We start from the raw sequence: 18274 nt of genomic DNA on the forward strand, positions 1-18274 counted from the left end.
TGAAGTTTCTATTATGAAAAATAATGGTAATTTGATGGAGTTTTCTGTTTATGAATTAACTTTATAAAATGCTAATGTGTCGTTCAACAGTTTAAATACTTTTCAAAAGCCTCTACACCAAAGACGAAAAGCCTTTTTCTCAACTCGAACTGTCACAACACATTATGACAATAGAAACAACACCACGCTGTTTTCTGTTCGCTCCCGCATGCAATACGATTGTATAAAGTTGTTAAAAATTAATAAAAATGTTTACCGTGCAGCGAAAGTTTTCCCCTTGTGGGAAATTCTGTGCGTACATTAGCCAGCAGGGGAGATTTGTTGTGTACAACGTCGAAACCAACGTCATCCATCATGTGTACACACCGAACATGCACTTGAATGTGCCGTGCACCAGCTTCACGTGGATTCAAACGAAGGCCAAGAAGAAAAACAAAAAATCCCGGTCTAGCCTCGTCGAGGATACCCCCGACGGGCAACTGTTGGCGGCGTTCGGTACCAGAAAAGGTGCTGTGGCATTCTACAGTCTCGCCACTGCGAAGATAGTAAATACCTGCCAGGGTAATGGCCATTCGGCTTCTATCACGGCAATCTACTTCAACGCTGAGAACAATCCCGACAAGTTGTATACGGCCGGCGCTGATGGTAAAGTCTGTGAGTGGAGCATCAGTAAAGCAACGCACCTGAAGACGTATAACATTGGAGTAGAAAAGCTTACTTGTGTCCTGGAACACTCGGGCATTATACTAACTGGAGCCAAGCAACTGCACGTGTGGGACACTCAGAATGAAAAACTGCTGCGCACCTTGATCGGTCACACGTCGAACACACAACTACTGAAACTTGTGCCGGTTGATGAGGAGGAAATTTACGTCCTGTCAGGATCGGAGAATGACCGCCACATATCGCTTTGGTTGCTCTGTGACAACAAAAAAACCTCTCCAGTGGCCTCTTTCGCGCTCGACGATGTGCCCGAGTTCCTATCCCCAAAGTTAGTGGGCAAAAAATTGCATCTGGTAGCCGTCTCAAGATCTGGTATAGCATATTACTTCGTACGCGACTTACAAAAATTGAGCATGAAGAAACCGTATCGAGCCAACCACACGTTTGAGGTGGCAATTGACACAGTGAGCGCGAAAATGAAGGCTGTCGACCGGTTACCCATATTCGTGGCCACCGTATTGTACTCACCGCAACAAGAACAAATCCTGCTGGGCTATGGCACGGAGATGAACGTGCGCTTCGAGCAAATTGATATCGATCAGGAAACTAAATTAAACCTTATCATTCGCGAACCGGTAAAGCTTTTAGAGGGCAAATCGAAAGACGGTGAACTAAAATCAAAAACACCCGAAGTCGATAGTAGCAATGTGGAATATTTGAACCCCGCCAATGCCAGCAGGAAAAATGTTAAAAAGGTTGGTAAAAATAAAACCATGATCGTGATCATAAAGCTAAATTGGAACTGTTGCTCTAATTCCCTATTTTCAGGTTGAAATTCCCATGGAGGTTCGATTGGAAAATCTCTCGACCCCCAAAAGCAGCCCGAAGAATATGATTCATCTTTTAGTGCAAGGATTACACAGCAAAGATGCAACGCTGCTGAAAAATGTTTTCGCTGTGGAAGATTCGGAAATGATACAACAAACGCTCGGTAGACTACCGGCGCAGTATGTGAGCGCCTTATTAAACGAGCTGTCCCTAATGATGCAGATGAAAACGATGCAGTATGTAGCTCTAGTTAGCTTAATGGAGCTCAAAGTCAAGCCGTGCTTTGAATAAATACATCTTTTTGTCTGTTTCAGCGTTAAAACGGCAGCCTGCTGGTTAAAACATTTAATCAGCATACACGCAAGCCAGCTAATGGCTCTAGGATCGTCGAACTTGACGGATAATTTCGCTACCTGTGTCGGGATAATCGAATACCGTGTTCAACATTTGAGCTCCCTGTCCAAGTACGGTTTGCTGCAATGATATTCACATACTTCTTTTAGTGCCATTGAAACATTTTGTTCTTTTGGTTTTCATGCAGACTACGAGGACGGTTAGGTTTAATAATTGATCAGATCGACCGCAGTAAGAATCAGGCGAATCTGGAAGGAGATAATGAAAACGTACTCGTATACCAGGAAGAATACGATTCCGACGCAGACTCGATGCTAGAGAAGGAGGACACCGATCAGCCAGAATCTTCCAACGAAGAGCTGTACGAGGACGATGATGAGGAAGAAGAAATGGCATCCGCGACCAACACGAGTCAGAGACGTCTGCAAAATGGATATACCCACAAGAAGAGTCATGATGAATCGATGGAAGTCTCCGATTAGAAGCAACGATTGAACTATCAATCAAATTTCATTGAATAAATTTTGATTATATTCAATACAATGCCTCTTTGTCGTCATGGTGGTATATATTTTTACTTGTTTTAGATTTTGCCGAATTAGCATATTTTTTCATAAAGAATGCACAACATTATTGCTATGTTATAGAAATATTTATCACAAGTATATTGTTTCTTGGAGTGTGTGTTTATGTGTTAAACATTATAGGAGTATTCCTTCGTAGACAGGTAACATTTTTGAAATGAGTAACAAGCAACATGAACAAACGTAAAGCACGTACATAACTATCTAATAATACTTTTAACATCTAACACCATAATACTATTCAGGTCAAGTAAGCAATTTCGCCTTTTTGTACTATGTTTATAATCATGAGGTAATGAGTGAATGATCGAAATAGACCTGAAATTCAAGATCACTAAAGATTTAGATGTCCCGGGAACTAATACTAGGTCAAGGATTGAATCTTCGTCGCTTGCCTAATATAGGCGATACGCTATTGTTAGCTCTCTTTCGTGAGTTTTTCTCTTCGGTCTCCACGTCAAATCTGGGTTTCCAAGCAATGCCGGGTAATATGATAGAACAATCCTCCTGAAGTCCTCGAAGTTTCGTAACAGGATCAATCTGCGTGTTCATCTGTTCGAAAAGCTCGTCCAGTTCTCTATCCACTGCTACTTTATCGATGAGACCATTCGACGTCAATGATGTGAGCTGGAATTCAAAAGCTTCTTGTATCGCATGTTTCGAAAGGGTCGACCTTTTTATGACCGACTCGTCCAGTAGCCGTTTGCGTTCCGCATATTTAAAGAGCAGCTCGTCAATGCTACCACGTACGAGCAGTCGGAACACGTGCACTTTTTTTCTCTGTCCGATCCGGTGTGCCCGATCCTCAGCCTGGTAGTCCAACTGCGGATTGAAGTCCATATCGTAAAAGATGACGGTGTCGGCTGCGACCAGGTTTATGCCAAGACCACCTGCCCGGGTCGACAGCAGGAAAATAAATTTATCTGAATCGGGTCGGTTAAATTCTTCCATGTACGTCCCGCGTTCCTCGTAAGTGGTTTTGCCATGCAGTGTGCAGTATTTATACCCACGCCAATCGAGATAATCCATTAGGACATCCAATACCAAAACGAACTGGCTGAATATGAGTACTTTTGAACCACGCTTGTGAAGCCGCGACAGTAACTTATCGAGCACGATCATTTTGGCGCTGTGCTCCACGATGTCGTTCGTAACAAAATTGGACGTTTCCGGTTCCCCACCAGGTATGAGAAAAGGATGCTGAACCATTTTCCGGAATTGCATGAAGACGTTTCCTATATATAACTGCGACAGGCTTCCGTCAGGGTTTACCTTCATAATGTTGTTATTAGCCAACTTGTGTGACCAAATACACATTTGCTCCGTTGGGGGCACATAAATGTTGACGCGTACCTTTGACGGGATTGCCGTTACAACGTCCTTTGTCCGACGGAGCATTAGTGGCTTGAGTAAATTATGTAGTCGAATCGTCTGCTCGTGGGTTGGATCGACACAGTCCTCCACCTTGAACCATGAATCAAAGCTTAGGGCGTTATTGAAAAACAATGGCATGAGCAGATTTAGCAGCGCCCACAGCTCGTGTAAATTGTTGTGTACCGGAGTACCCGTCAGCATAATCATACTTTGAATGTTGCACAATTTAAGCGCCTTTGGAAAACGTGTGTTCTCATTTTTCGCAATGTGGCCCTCATCGATGATAGCATAGTAGAAGTTTACTTTTTGAAAATGGTATTTGTGGTTGGTAAAAAATTGGTACGAAGTGACTGCGACGTGCCATGAGCGCTTTGGATTTTTCAATTTTTGTAAAACTTCTATTTTTTCATCGCCTAATGCGTGTGCTCGTAACGCTTTGGCAGAAGGAAGGAATGTAGTTATTTCTCTTATCCAGTTTTCTAACGTTGTCAGAGGTGCAATTACGAGAAAGGGTCCTTTCATTTGACTGAAATTAGCCGTGCAAAAAAAACACAAAATAACAATTACCTATAGAAATTTAATTTCGTGCATCTTACCTACTAACATAACATTAACTTACCATTTATTCATAAGATAACCGAGCATTGAAATTGATTGAATGGTTTTTCCAAGACCCATCTCATCGGCCAGTATACCGTTGAGACCGTTACGATGCAAAGAAATCATCCAGTTCAAACCATCTATCTGGTAGTCAAACATGGTTCCCTTTATAAATGATGGGGTTTCGCAAAATTCCTTTACTTGGGTATTATTGTTGATTTCATCACGAAAGTCTTCAGAGTTTGTTACGTTGCTTTTCTTGCTTGGTTTCTTTCTAGTCAAATACTGATACTTTATGGGATTATTACGGTTAAACCCAGCGAAAGCGGCTAACTTCATCTCAAGAGCTTCGAGTTGAAGAAGCTTTTTCCTTTCTAATAATTTACGAAACGCTTCCTTTTCTTCATCATTTTTGTCGACCGGCGATGGTGATGGTGAAATACTTGAAATATCCTAAATATCCACAATAAATTGAAGTACATTAAAATGACACGTGTAAAAAGTCAAATAGGCATATTAAAAATAAGAAAGTATAATTTTTGATCACTTACCATTTTTTAATAAGTTTTTTAAGCCCAAACATATGCTCCTTCTGCACGTCCTGCGTCCTTAACACGTTTGGCGCGAACTTCGTAATGACGCTTAGGAGCTATGAAATTTGATGTATACTGTCGAATCTATTTCACAACTTTCACTAATCTTAAACAGCTGTATTAATTTGACGATCAACTCCTCTTTGGATGGGCATACAAATTGATCATTTAATATTATTTCAAATGTATGTAATATATTTATAATTTTCCGCAAATTATTTTTTATAGTTATACATTTTTGCACAACATGTAACGGTTTTCACGTAAAATCACGTTTCTTGGATGGACTCGTTAACATCACGTTTACCGACCAGGGAAACGAATGAACGAATGAACGGGAGATTAGTAATACAAATGTTAAAGTATTAAAATTAGTAACACAATTTTTTTTTAATAAAATGTGATATTTCATAGAAAAAGTCCTTGCAATTCATGTATATTTTTAAATATATATAAACATCTGCTCAAAAAGAACAAATTCAAATTATTTTAGTAGTAAAAACTATCTTCGAAACCTTCAATCTTGGGAAATAAAAACTTAATCAACTAAAAGGAACTATAAAATTTTCGATTATTTGCGCTTAATGTAAATGATTTAATCGGTAGATCTTCAGAAGAATCGAAAACTGGTCTAAACATAAAACTGGGTTGTCAAACTGCAATAAAATGTGGCAACTTATGAGAGTGCTATGGGCCAACCCTAAGCCAATGGATTTCACAAGCATCTAAACGCCGCTCTTTTTTTGAAGTTTGGTTTTAGAGGAGAAAAAGTTTGTGGGGATTTAATTTGTTTACCAGCGAAAAATCTAGCGTCCCGTAATGTCTAAAGAGGAGGAAAATGCCGTCGAGGCAACCGACACAAACGAAAATTCGGTAAGTGAGATGCAATGAACGATGATGCAATTGAGGGTGTTCATGAAAAATGATGCCTCGTCGCTGAGTCCAGCGCGGGGGACGCTCGGCTGACAGATTTTACATTGGCGTGAGATAAAAAAAAATTAAAGCTTAATAAACCTCCTCAAATACGGTCCGACCGGCAGAGCGAAATTTACTGCTTTGTTGAGAGTGCAGTAAAATGAAAACCTACACATTTCGTAATTATTTTATTTTTTTTATCTGCAGAACGAATCTAACTCCGACACCACCTCGTCGAACACAAAGGAACCGGACTACGATGCTACACTGGAGACTGATCGGGGCAAACGGTTCGAGTTCCTGCTCAAGCAGACGGAAATTTTCGCTCACTTCATGAACTCAGCCCCGAGCAAGAGTAGCCCTCCGAAGGCCCCTCGGGGTCGCAAACCGAAGGTGGACAAAACCGTCGATCCTTTGGATCATCGGCACCGTAAAACGGAGCAGGAAGAAGATGAAGAACTGCTGGCAGAGACGAATCAGAAGGCAAAGACGCTCTTCCGCTTCGAAGCGTCCCCACCGTACATTAAGGCTGGCGAGATGCGTGACTACCAGATCCGTGGCTTGAACTGGATGATATCACTGTACGAAAACGGTATCAACGGTATCTTGGCGGACGAGATGGGCCTGGGTAAGACACTGCAAACAATCTCTCTGTTGGGTTATCTGAAGAACATCCGTAACAATCCCGGACCGCACATTGTGATCGTGCCGAAGTCGACACTCCAGAATTGGGTGAACGAGTTCGCCAGGTGGTGTCCGTCGATTACGGCCGTGTGTCTGATAGGCGACCAGGAAACACGCAACGTGTTCATTCGAGACGTGCTGATGCCGGGCGAATGGGACGTCTGTATCACTTCGTACGAAATGTGCATCCGCGAGAAGGCCGTATTCAAGAAGTTCAACTGGCGCTACATGGTGATTGACGAGGCTCATCGCATCAAGAACGAAAAGTCTAAGCTATCGGAGATTTTGCGTGAGTTTAAGACAGCTAACCGGCTGCTGCTGACTGGAACGCCTCTTCAGAACAACCTGCATGAGCTGTGGGCTTTGCTCAATTTTCTGCTGCCGGACATATTCAACAGCGCCGAGGATTTCGACAGTTGGTTCGACGCGAATCAGTGCATGGGCGACAACTCGCTGATTGAGCGATTGCACGCCGTGTTGAAGCCGTTCCTACTTCGGCGCCTGAAGTCGGAGGTCGAGAAGCGGCTGCTGCCGAAGAAGGAGGTTAAAATCTTCGTCGGTCTATCTAAGATGCAGCGCGAGTGGTACACAAAGATCCTGATGAAAGACATCGATGTCGTTAACGGTGCGGGTAAGGTTGAGAAAATGCGCCTGCAGAACATCCTGATGCAGTTGCGCAAATGTACTAACCATCCTTACCTGTTCGATGGTGCCGAGCCGGGACCCCCGTACACAACCGATTACCATCTGCTTGAGAACAGCGGTAAAATGGTGGTCCTGGATAAGCTGCTAAACAAGCTGCAAGAACAAGGCTCCCGGGTGCTTATCTTCAGCCAGATGACGCGCATGTTGGACATCTTAGAGGACTTTTGCCACTGGCGGGGATATCAATACTGTCGGCTGGATGGACAGACACCGCACGAGGACCGTTCAAACATGATCGCCGATTACAATGCAGAAAACAGCACTAAGTTTGTTTTTATGTTGTCGACACGTGCCGGCGGGTTAGGCATCAATCTGGCCACCGCAGACGTGGTTATCATTTATGACTCCGATTGGAACCCGCAGATGGATCTGCAGGCCATGGACCGAGCGCATCGTATTGGACAGAAAAAACAAGTACGCGTCTTCCGTCTCATCACGGAAAACACTGTCGAAGAAAAGATTGTCGAGCGAGCGGAGGTGAAGCTGAAGCTGGATAAGCTCGTCATTCAGCAGGGTCGGCTGGTGGATAACAAAACCAACCAACTGAACAAGGACGAAATGTTGAACATCATCCGTTTTGGAGCAAACCACGTGTTCCAATCACGCGATTCGGAAATCACTGATGAAGATATCGACGCAATCTTGCAGAAAGGTGAAGAAAAGACCCAAGAACAGACGGCAAAGCTCGATAAGCTGGGCGAGAGTTCCCTGCGCAGTTTTACGCTCGACACGGACAACCTGGAGAACCGCTCGGTGTACCAGTTCGAGGGTGAAGACTACCGGGAAAAACAAAAACTGCAGACATTCGGTTCATGGATCGAACCTCCGAAGCGTGAACGAAAGGCCAACTACGCGGTAGATGCTTATTTCAAGGAGGCGCTCCGGGTAGCTGAACCGAAAGCTCCAAAAGCGCCCCGTCCGCCGAAGCAACCGATCGTACAGGACTTCCAGTTCTTCCCGCCGAGGTTGTTTGAACTGCTAGACCAAGAGATCTATCATTACCGCAAAACGGTCAACTACAAGGTGCCGAAGAACTCGGACCTCGGTGCAGAGGCGAACAAGGTGCAGCGCGAGGAGCAGCGGAAAATCGACGAATCGGAACCGCTGACGGAGGAAGAACTCGTCGAGAAAGAGTCGCTGCTGACACAGGGTTTTACCAACTGGACGAAGCGTGATTTCAACCAGTTCATCAAAGCGAACGAGAAGTACGGACGGGATGACATTGAGAACATTGCGCGGGAGGTTGAGGGAAAGACGCCGGATGAGGTGATGGAGTACAGTACGGTGTTCTGGGAACGCTGCCACGAGCTGCAGGATATCGACCGCATTATGGGTCAAATCGAGCGCGGCGAGGCAAAGATCCAGCGTCGTGCCTCAATAAAACGGGCACTGGACAGCAAGGTATGTAATTGTGTACTACATATATTCACTGAGAGTTTTTCACGTGCTGAACAATTTCTATCGTTGATTTTTGTCCCCTCAGATGGCCAGGTATCGTGCACCTTTCCACCAGCTCCGCATCGCGTACGCCAACAACAAGGGTAAGAATTATACCGAGGAGGAAGATCGGTTCCTTGTGTGTATGCTGCACAAGCTCGGTTTCGACAAGGAGAACGTTTACGAGGAGTTGAGGGCAGGAGTCCGTTCGGCACCCCAGTTCCGTTTTGATTGGTTCCTGAAGTCTCGAACTGCGCTTGAGTTGCAGCGTCGATGCAACACGCTCATCACGCTGATCGAACGCGAGAACCAGGAACTGGAAGAGAAGGAGCGGCTCGAGAAGAAGAAGAAAACGGGCGGAGGTAATGCCGGCAGTGGTGGTGGCACCGGTGGAGCTGGCGCTGGCGGTGGCGGAGCTCCCAAGTCTAACCAAAAGCGCAAAGCCGACACAACTCCCGTGTCGAATGATAAGAATAAGAAAAAGAAAAAAGCTTAAGTTGGACACACTCGGACGGGCCGTGTCCTGAGATGGAAAATAAATTGATTGCAGATGGATGTTGGATGATGTGGATGTGTATAGATACGCATCGCAAGGAGGAGCCGCGAGACATTCCGCATACCGGATTCGGGTTTATGATAATTTGCTTACCGCCTGTTCCGGAAAAAGGTGGCGACCGCGTTCAGTTCTTGCACCTTCTCTCCTGTAACATGGTGTGTTGTGAATGCGTACGTGCGCTCGCAATTCACTCTGTTAGAAGCACGTTTGTATGTAATTCTTTTAAGTTTAGCACATAAAAATCAAACACCATCTAGAGCACGCTAGCTTTTGTGTCGCTACACAACGTGTCTGATCACGATCGCTGGGTTCAAAAGAGCACTAGTTATTGTGTATCGAGCTACTTTTGGAGTTTGAGGACATGCCGGATGTGTATCTCGTTTGCGTTTTTGGTCCCAATGATTTTGCAAACATCTCTATTTTATTACAAGCATAAGTTTTAGTAATTTTACTATAAATAGAAACAATAACAGTGTGCGTGTGTTGATTCTACGACGGAGATATGGATGATTGTTTCCTGTCCAGTTCGGTTGAGTGCACGTGTTTTTCCTTAGAAGACAAGAGTCTTATGAAAGATGTAAAAGAACTCCTTTCCAGTATTGATTCAATTTAGCCAACCATCCTGCGTAAACTCTCCCGAATGAATTAAGAAACGTGTAGGTCCGAATAAGGTCCCTCTGTTCGCTAGGAGCAGCAAAGAATATGTCACGCGTTGTTCAATATGTTAAACAAACTAAAGGATGGAAATATTCTCTCCCCATACGCGACATAGAAAAAGCTATCATTGCTAACGCTAGAGCTACTTATTACATGCATGTATTTATTGTAAGCTTCAATAGAAATTGTAATGCACGCTAAATGACACCGACCAGTAGAATTGGTTGATCTATCTAGTTGGTTTAATAAATGTGGAGATGATAATCAAACGAAACTGTAAGGTTTTAAGGAAACAAGCAATTTAAATCATCCGTTGATATTAGCTTTTATCTGTGTATTTATTTTTCCTATCTAGTTATTATTACAGGTACGAGTGTTCATCCATTTCTAGGTGAACCATAAATTTCGACGATATCCTTGATGCTAAAGTACGTACCTACTACAAGGATGAACAGTCCGAATACCATTAGAATTGTGTTTTTTACCAAACGCCAGCGAAACGCACCGAACGCTCCAGGAGTTGACCAACGAAACACCGTATCCAGGACGATCGGTGTCAGTAAGCCAAGCGTCGCGGAACAGATCGATCCTACGAGTCCGATGAACGGTTCAAGTTCTGGTACGCCCAGGGCCAGACTTGTCATGGCTAGCAAAATCCCAAAGCGTATACCGATCTGGGCCAGATTGTGTCGTTGGACGGGGAACCAATGTTTCACCTTTCGCCACAAGATGTCCATCGGAACGTAATAATAGATGCCAAGGGTGAACAGAATAGCAAGGGCGGCGAGTAATTGTGTAGATAAGGCCAGTCTTAGGTAAATAGAAAAGAAAAATGATAAAAAAGGTACCATCGACTCTTGAGAAACGGGCCAAAATCCGCCGAGGTTACTTACCTTTCTACCATCGGTAAATTGAGCGTCACCGAAGGTTTGGTTGCAGCACCGTAACGTGCGTATCCAAAAAAGCCGGTCACGTTGTATAGAACGGTGATGAAACTGAGTACAATGCAGAGCACCCCCGGACAAGAAAGAAAATGCTGAGGATGTTTCATTTTATTCTCCACCGGGAGTACCACACCGATACCTTCCACCGCATATACCACCGTTCTGATTGCGTGCCCGAGAAAATACGATAATTGATGTTAGCAGATTGATGAAAGCAAGATTGTTTCTTCCTTTCGCTCCATACCCGAAAAACGAAGGCAACGCCGTAATTTCTGGAAACAGTTCCAGCTTGCTGAGGTCGATCGGTTCGCGAAAGATATAGTACAAGGTGATGCCGAAGGTGACCAGTATCAGTCCGTTGGCCAGAGCGGAGAACGGCACCAGGTACCGCAGTTCCCGAACCTGCGTTACGAAAATCAACGGAACTGCCGTAAGCAGGATGTAGACACGTGTATCCCACTCGATCCCCAGCTCGTTGTTAATGACATCACGCAGCGTAGTCGCAATGAACAGCAGATATACGCAGACGGAGAAGAAGCTTACGATCAGCAGCGAGTAATCGATGTAGGCCCTGGGGAGTGTCATGATCATGATCATCTGCGACTGCACCGGAACAAGACAACCATCTTACGTACTTTGCGGCATTACCAAAACGTTGTGTAGCAACTGGTCCATGTTGGAAGACGCTTTGTGCCGTTTCCGAAAAGCCGAGCAGTGGCACTCGTGTTCGTTTGCATGATTTCTGTGAAGTCGATACCTGAAGCAATGAAAGGAGAACCGTTTATTGAGTGATCTTTAACCGACTGTACAAGTTCTCACCAAAAGATAAACGCAGTGTGCGTATATTAGTCCCACCAGCGTTGTGCCGATAAGTCCGAACACCAGCCCACCATTACGGAAGGCGGACGGCATTGCCAGTATGCCGGTACCGAGCGATCCTTTAAGCATGTGTATGATCGTGCCATTGGTGCTGCGGGAACAAATACATAATATTTTATTAGGTACAATTTAAATACGCATCGACTGGTGGATCTTACGAGTTTGGTTTTTTCACGCGACGGTGCCGGAAAGGATCGTATTCGCTCTGCGCGAGGCCACTGTGGACGAAAGAGGAGACGTGATCAGGAGACAGCGGTTTGTTTTGATTTGTGACACAAAGTGCATTTGCGATCGCGGAAGCTCCCTTCACTGATCGCTCTCTTGATCATCCAGCAAAACTTCCTTACTTTGACTCAACGCCGGTTTTCTGCAACTCCATATCGGGCATGTGCAATGGGCTCCAAAAGTTAAATGCCTGTACTTTGTCACTGGCGAGTTCACGCACGGACGCGTGCACGAAAGTCTGGCTTTGGCGGCCGGTTTGACAGAGCTCTGAACTGTCTGAACTATTGAACGATCAAATGATAAGACGGGCGTACGCGCGCGCGCTTAAAGATAAGGTAATCGTGAGTATCTCGCGACCAAACGCGACTTCCAACACAATGGTGATTGTTTAATCATAGAACAAGTGTGCTATCATACGTACGGCTATTCAACGCTGATACTAATATTGTTTAGTAGGACCGGTTTTAGAGGGGGTTTTCTGAAATGATGTTTGAATCTATTTTAAACATATACCACACGCTCTGCAGAATCGAAAGATACGTGGTATCTAGCCACACCATTAAACTTTCATGACTGCCGCATTTTTTAATGTATTCTTTTTAACAGAAAGAAAAACATGTAATGCATATTTTGTCACACTAAAATTAAAATATATTTCCACACAAAGCAGTATTTTTACAATGCCTAGTCATTATACAAAAAATAACACACGTGTTGATCATAAATATAAATCGATTTGTTCGTCTGATCACGATCTTTCGAACAGAAGTCCTAGACGTCATGTCCTTATTAGCCACGCTGCAAATCGTCGGTGGTTTCTATGCAATTCGTATCTTAATTTAAGATACGCAATGATACGTTTTTTGTTGTCCGTGCATAGTAAATATCTGGCGTATACCGTACGTTCGTTTAGTGGTCACGCTATTTCGTCGAAAGATCCTCTATCTATAGATCTATTCGGTATGCTCATCGTCATCGGTGTACAATTCCACGATGTCCTTGATGCTGACGTAGGCTCCCGCCACGAGCGCAAAAATGGAAAATGCTCCAACAATAACGTTCTTGATTAACACCCAGCGGAACTTGCCGAGTTCGTTTGGCCATAGGAATACGGTCTCAACGACACACGGCACGAATAGGCCGAGGCTGGAGAAGAAGACGGCACCAACGAGGCCAATGAATGGTTCAAGCTCGGGTACAGCCAGCCCAACGCCACCCATAAGGATCATGATGCCTGAGCGCAGTGCGATCTGAGAGATCATGTGCTTGTTCTTTGGTATTTTGTCCTGGATTTTGCGCCACAAAATGTCCATCGGTACGTAGAACTGCAGTCCGAACGTGAACAGGATGGCCAGTGCGATGAGGATTTGAGCAGTAACAGCCAATCTGAGGATAATAAATAGCTTGAATCGCACGTTCAACTCTAACAGTTCCGTATCACTATCAACTTACGCATCTTCTAGTGGCAGATTGAGAGTAACGCTACCCTTGGCAGCGTCACCGAAGCGTACGTAACCGAAAAATCCAATTACAGCGTACAGCACGATCACAGTTCCCATGGCTGTGTTCAGGACACCCGGGCATCCAAGGAAGTGCTGCGGTTTGGACATCGAGTTCTCCACCGGCATAACTACGCCAATACCCTCCATAGCAAAGATGACGGTACTAAAGGGGAAATTAAAAAAAGAAATGATTGGAACACGTGGTCATGCATTATAAGAAGCCGTTTGTAATACCTGAAGAACAATGGCAGCGAGCCGAACGACGAGAACATCGGTTTGTCGTCGAACTCCAGCGAATCCTTGAAGATGTAGTACAGCGTGATGCCGAACGTCACCACGATGAACAGGTTAGCAAGGGCCGAAAACGGTACCAGATACTTAAGCTCCCGAATCTGGCCAATCAGCAGAACCGGTATCATCGTCAGCAGGATGTAGATACGCACACTCCAATCATTGCCCGTCTCGTGGTTGATCACGTCGTGGAAGGACGTCGCAATGAAGACGATGTACACACAGCCAGCACTGAAGTACGTGGCCATGAGCGCGTAGTCGACGAAAGCTCTGTTGACAAATCGAACAAAGAAATTCGGTTGAATAATTTGCGCCAAAAAACAAAGCGTAAGTTAAATAGGTAAAGTTTAAGAAGGTTTAATAAATTAGTTGCAACTGCATTGTTGCGAAACTCGAAGTCATCGGTAGACCGACTGAAGTCGATCGACCTTTCACTAGGTGTGTCTCTAGCACACCCCTTGACTTTACGATGCTGGTAATTTGAAATTCCATCCTTGATGCGGGGTCTAGAAAACTAGACCCTGAATTTTCTATGTCAACGTTACCAGCTGGGAACGGTAAAGCAGTACCAAAAGAAAAAAAACGACGCCATGAGGCATGATTTAGGTAAATAGTCGGCGACAGTAGGTCTCTCGCTTGCCGGTGGTATTTATCTACATATGGCTGAAGATGATCCAAGCCGCAAGAAGACGTAGTGTACGTTGACACGTTCGAATGGCGCGCAAACACAGCCGCAACCAAGCGCCGTAAGCAAACCCCCACGAGACGGCAAACCGTCATTCGTATGCATATCGGTTGTGTAATTAATTAAAATGCTTATCATCACGCCGCGGTGGCGCTGGACAAGTGTGCTTTCTGTGTGCTTTCGTGGTGGCTCAAGGACGAACCGTTCGCGGAACCGACCTTGGCGGTTCCTCTGTTTTTGGGACCCACTTACTTTGAGAAACCGGCTAGAGGTCGTAATTTTGGCGGTCCGTACTGGAAGACACGTTCGGCGGTTTCGGAGAACCCCAGCACCGGTATCCTTGTCCTTTTGCAAACCATGTGGGACGTTTTCACCTGTAATGAGAAAACGGAAGTAATGTGTACGGTGGATATGATTTGAATTCGTGCCAATACCTCCGGGAAGTACCGGGAAGGGTCTGGCCGGTCAGTGTTCGAGTGATTCGGTGACACACTGCACTTTGAACATGTGATTTTATGATGCCGTCGCTGTCGAATGGATTGTTCCGATCACCGGAAGCAAAACGGACCCGTCACGTTACCGGTGAAGGTTGTGTTCAGTTATGGCGCGTTTTTATTTTGCTATCCTACCGTTTTATGAGCTTATGCGGAGAAGTAGCGTGGGATGTATTATGCATGCGTTTATCGACTCTCCGTTCGCATTACGTGGTTGAGTGTGAAAACTTAATCGCAGGTTGAATAGAAATGACAAGAATTGTTCTCCGAGATCGTATTGTTTAAGTTCAACTACAATTTTTTAATTGTTTAACCACTAAATAACTGAAGCTTTCAAATAATAACAGTGGCTAATATAATCCTCATGGAAAACGTGCTCTAAATAAAAAAACCCATCGATTAGAAGCATGTGTAAATATAAGAGCACGTTTCGGTCTATTTGATTTAAAACATATCACGGTCAATTACTATCGTAAATAATAGTAACAGTTTTCACAATGAACACCACGCGCGATAAGCTATCTCTTGACATATGTGTGGCGAAGCGGAAAGGTGTAATGAATTTTGTTGTCTCCCGCATTCGAGTGGAAAGCCAAATAATGACATTATTAATTATAACCCGCGCACTTGTTGCTTAGGCACACGAATCGATCGATGGCATAAATCATGCCGGGCTATAAGTAAATCATCGTTTTGACGCCTATTTTTGCGATAAAGCGCACCGTTGCGGCGTTCATTAACCTTATCGGTGCCGGGGACCGGTGACGCCATGACAGATGGAAGGACAAACGCCGCCCGGCATCATTATTATCGCCGATTGTCAGCGGATTAGTAGCGGTAGTATAAATTATCACGGTATCGATCGCATCGTACACCGCAATAACCGTTTCCGAGCGCTTCCGTTGCCTTTCCGTACGCCATGATGCCAAACATGGCGCTTACAAGCCCCGTTCCGCTGGAAGGGCTGGTTTTGTTTCCGCAAAGGGTTGCCCTTTTTGAATGGATGAACTTTTGCAACCCCATCGACGGGCGGGTCAACGGTTTGCTGATGGGATGCGCAAGAAGCGTCCAGCCGGACCGTAAGGATCACCTTGAAAGGATACACGCGCATGGTTTGGGGTGGTGCTCTCAGCCGTACGTCGTTGCAAAAAGGAATGCCCGAGACCATGCACTTGAACTCGTAGGTTTGCAGCTAATCGTGAGCCAATGGAACCTGCAAGCTTCAAGGCTAACTGGATTGGAAAACGACGCCGCGTGGTATTGCTAGTATCGAAGCGGGTATTCGCGCGGATCATTGGAATCGGTGATTCTCACGGGCTGAACGGTGTTATCTTTATCATCGTAAAATCTTGAGATTGTCCAAGTAGCCGTGAAAAGCAAAGTAAAGAGGTAGGTGCAGTTGTCACGAGCTATTTAAAGTGCTGGTGTTAAACAAATTATAAACCAATCAGACAATGTGCCCCATGTTAACATCGTTGGTAATACAGATTATCAAGAACACGGGTTAAACAAATTGTACATTTCCACATACATTATCGTGCAGTAAAAGCTGCTGCCTTCCATAATAAACTGAAAAAACTACAAGATCAGTTCCGCTAGGAATCACTCGTAACATCATTAATGTTCCAGAATTGTGCTAATAACCGCGAGATCATCAGATGACTCATACCATTCATCGTTGCACAACTTCCCTTTAAAGAGCTCATATCGCGGATGTATTCTTGTCTGGTGTAACGATCACCCAAAAAAAAATCAATCATTCACAATCTCATCTCCGGCACGTGTTCCCAACAACCGAACAATGGCATTGGTGACATCTGTGGAAGTCTAATTTCCCGTCTACCCATCATCTCCCAACACTTACCAGTATGTGCACGCAGTGTGTACAGATCAACCCGACAATGACGGTTCCGATGGCACCAAATAGTAGACCAGCGTTTTTGAACGCCACCGGCATCGCTAGAATGCCCGTTCCTAGCGAACTCTTCAACAGGTGGATCAATGAACCGGTCGTAGAGTTCGGTTTCTCGATCTGCCTGTGTTCGAAGGGGTTGTATTCGGCATCCTCACTGATGATTTGCGACTCAGCTAGTTTGGTGCTGCAATTGTGAAGGTAATAGCGAAATGGTATAAGACAATAAATTAAAAATGGCCTAAAAATTGTGATTTAGAAAAATCATAGTTGATCTCTAGCTGCAGAATAGCTGAACTGATTGGCCTAATAATCGGCGTCTAGAGTGGTTGTTATCTTCGCTTCAACAATGCAGTGATAAACGGCACGAGCTACTGGGTCGTTCTGTTTTAGTAGCTATATTTATTGATGAGGTGTTTGACCACAAAAGACTCTATGACGAATGCCTGGTTGGAATTGTACCGTTTATGGTCTAATTGATTGATCACCAGATAGCCTGATTTATAGCCAAAAAGGTGCCAACGGTACACGCAATAAATGTTACATTGACAGATCAATAAGTTTACAATCCATCTAGGACGATAAAGGATTAACTGTGTCATTTTTAGCAAATAGATTTATGACAAAAATGCACAGTATTTTGAAATTTTCACCAATCCTTGAAACAGCAACTATCATAAATAGATAATCCTTTTTTAGGTATCTTGAGAACATATCTGAAGATCTATGAGAGGATTTGCTTAGCTAATAATTGATAAACTAAATACTTACGTAGAGTTGAAGTCACCAGCGGTATACTCCGGGACAGGGGCAACTTTTTCTTCTCCCATGATGGGATTTTTTGGTTCGAGTTTTTAACTGATGAAATGTAACAAACTGGAAATGAAACTACGAATTAACGAACAATTGCTCTTGATTCACATGCAGTGCTACGAATTTGGAAACCGTTCGTCAGGTCTGAGCCGCTCAGACGTCTCCAATTCTGTTCACTGTACAAGGACACTTTATCTTTGTCACTACCTGTCCGAAAATCTGGCGATCCGTTGCCAAACCGAGAAGTTCCGGGGGCCAAAAAGCCGTGCTGCACCGGTGAAGAGATGGCTAACGACTGCGACCGATTTATCGCCCAGGAGCGTATCAAATAGCTGATAGTAATTGGAAACCAATTGGACAATAAGCACCCTGCTCGTTATCTATCGGTGATATGTCACGCTGACGGATTGGTAGCACTCCCCCACTGGACGGTCTCGGCGATCTAATTGTTCCCGGTCACGGTTTTGTCGCCCTACGTCACAGGTTTTGATCGTCCATTACGATCGGGTTTTTTTTTCTTATTGTAGTCCAAGGGTTTTCGCAATCATTTCATACGCCAAGACACGGTGGACAGGTTGT

General features: G+C 44.5%; 5 protein-coding genes across 6 annotated transcripts; 2 read left to right on the forward strand and 3 right to left on the reverse strand.

The window, feature by feature from the left end:
- Nucleotides 1-248: 248 nt before the first annotated feature.
- Nucleotides 249-2328, forward strand: LOC128720007 (WD repeat-containing protein 43). Its single transcript, XM_053813653.1, has 4 exons — nt 249-1418; nt 1492-1727; nt 1806-1955; nt 2033-2328. The coding sequence occupies exons 1-4, from the start codon at nt 249-251 to the stop codon at nt 2325-2327; spliced, it is 1851 nt and encodes a 616-aa protein (XP_053669628.1). The 3' UTR covers nt 2328.
- A 470-nt stretch (nt 2329-2798) lies between these two features.
- On the reverse strand, nt 2799-4986 carry LOC128728697 (chromatin-remodeling complex ATPase chain Iswi-like). Its single transcript, XM_053822335.1, has 3 exons — nt 4955-4986; nt 4423-4845; nt 2799-4329 (listed from the first exon to the last, which is right to left on the reverse strand). The coding sequence occupies exons 1-3, from the start codon at nt 4984-4986 to the stop codon at nt 2799-2801; spliced, it is 1986 nt and encodes a 661-aa protein (XP_053678310.1).
- Nucleotides 4987-5815: 829 nt separating this feature from the next.
- Nucleotides 5816-10243, forward strand: LOC128720679 (chromatin-remodeling complex ATPase chain Iswi). Of its 2 annotated transcripts, XM_053814365.1 has the most exons (4): nt 5816-5869; nt 6119-8701; nt 8784-9093; nt 9133-10243. In XM_053814365.1, the coding sequence occupies exons 1-4, from the start codon at nt 5816-5818 to the stop codon at nt 9231-9233; spliced, it is 3048 nt and encodes a 1015-aa protein (XP_053670340.1). In that variant the 3' UTR covers nt 9234-10243. The 2 variants fall into 2 exon arrangements, with proteins under 2 accessions (XP_053670340.1, XP_053670339.1); XM_053814364.1 differs by having other exon boundaries at nt 8784-10243.
- Nucleotides 10244-10327: 84 nt separating this feature from the next.
- Nucleotides 10328-12152, reverse strand: LOC128728707 (proton-coupled amino acid transporter-like protein pathetic). Its single transcript, XM_053822347.1, has 7 exons — nt 12121-12152; nt 11932-11991; nt 11714-11864; nt 11530-11651; nt 11139-11465; nt 10844-11056; nt 10328-10760 (listed from the first exon to the last, which is right to left on the reverse strand). Exons 1-7 carry the CDS (start codon nt 12150-12152, stop codon nt 10328-10330), a joined length of 1338 nt encoding a protein of 445 aa, XP_053678322.1.
- A 799-nt stretch (nt 12153-12951) lies between these two features.
- On the reverse strand, nt 12952-17712 carry LOC128728718 (proton-coupled amino acid transporter-like protein pathetic). Its single transcript, XM_053822359.1, has 6 exons — nt 17654-17712; nt 16835-17069; nt 14729-14850; nt 13735-14061; nt 13451-13663; nt 12952-13384 (listed from the first exon to the last, which is right to left on the reverse strand). Exons 1-6 carry the CDS (start codon nt 17710-17712, stop codon nt 12952-12954), a joined length of 1389 nt encoding a protein of 462 aa, XP_053678334.1.
- Nucleotides 17713-18274: the final 562 nt, after the last annotated feature.

The sequence above is a fragment of the Anopheles nili genome, chromosome 2, assembly GCF_943737925.1.
Source record: "Anopheles nili chromosome 2, idAnoNiliSN_F5_01, whole genome shotgun sequence".
In the NCBI taxonomy this organism is placed as follows: Eukaryota; Metazoa; Arthropoda; class Insecta; order Diptera; family Culicidae; genus Anopheles; species Anopheles nili.

Coding starts and splice junctions, on each gene's coding strand:
- LOC128720007 (XM_053813653.1), top strand. CDS start 249: ATGTTTACCGTGCAGCGAAAGTTTTCCCCTTGTGGGAAATTCTGTGCG. Junction 1,728..1,805: donor ATGCAGATGAAAACGATGCA/GTATGTAGCTCT, acceptor TGTCTGTTTCAG/CGTTAAAACGGCAGCCTGCT. Junction 1,956..2,032: donor CATTTGAGCTCCCTGTCCAA/GTACGGTTTGCT, acceptor GTTTTCATGCAG/ACTACGAGGACGGTTAGGTT.
- LOC128728697 (XM_053822335.1), bottom strand. CDS start 4,986: ATGTTTGGGCTTAAAAAACTTATTAAAAAATG. Junction 4,846..4,954: donor AAAAAACTTATTAAAAAATG/GTAAGTGATCAA, acceptor GGATATTTCAAG/TATTTCACCATCACCATCGC. Junction 4,330..4,422: donor GGTTATCTTATGAATAAATG/GTAAGTTAATGT, acceptor GGCTAATTTCAG/TCAAATGAAAGGACCCTTTC.
- LOC128720679 (XM_053814364.1), top strand. CDS start 5,816: ATGTCTAAAGAGGAGGAAAATGCCGTCGAGGCAACCGACACAAACGAA. Junction 5,870..6,118: donor CCGACACAAACGAAAATTCG/GTAAGTGAGATG, acceptor TTTTATCTGCAG/AACGAATCTAACTCCGACAC. Junction 8,702..8,783: donor AACGGGCACTGGACAGCAAG/GTATGTAATTGT, acceptor TTGTCCCCTCAG/ATGGCCAGGTATCGTGCACC.
- LOC128728707 (XM_053822347.1), bottom strand. CDS start 12,152: ATGGAGTTGCAGAAAACCGGCGTTGAGTCAAA. Junction 11,992..12,120: donor AAAACCGGCGTTGAGTCAAA/GTAAGGAAGTTT, acceptor TTTCGTCCACAG/TGGCCTCGCGCAGAGCGAAT. Junction 10,761..10,843: donor AATTTACCGATGGTAGAAAG/GTAAGTAACCTC, acceptor TATTTACCTAAG/ACTGGCCTTATCTACACAAT.
- LOC128728718 (XM_053822359.1), bottom strand. CDS start 17,712: ATGGGAGAAGAAAAAGTTGCCCCTGTCCCGGAGTATACCGCTGGTGAC. Junction 14,062..14,728: donor CCTCTAGCCGGTTTCTCAAA/GTAAGTGGGTCC, acceptor ATTTGTCAACAG/AGCTTTCGTCGACTACGCGC. Junction 13,664..13,734: donor TCGCTGCCATTGTTCTTCAG/GTATTACAAACG, acceptor TTTCCCCTTTAG/TACCGTCATCTTTGCTATGG.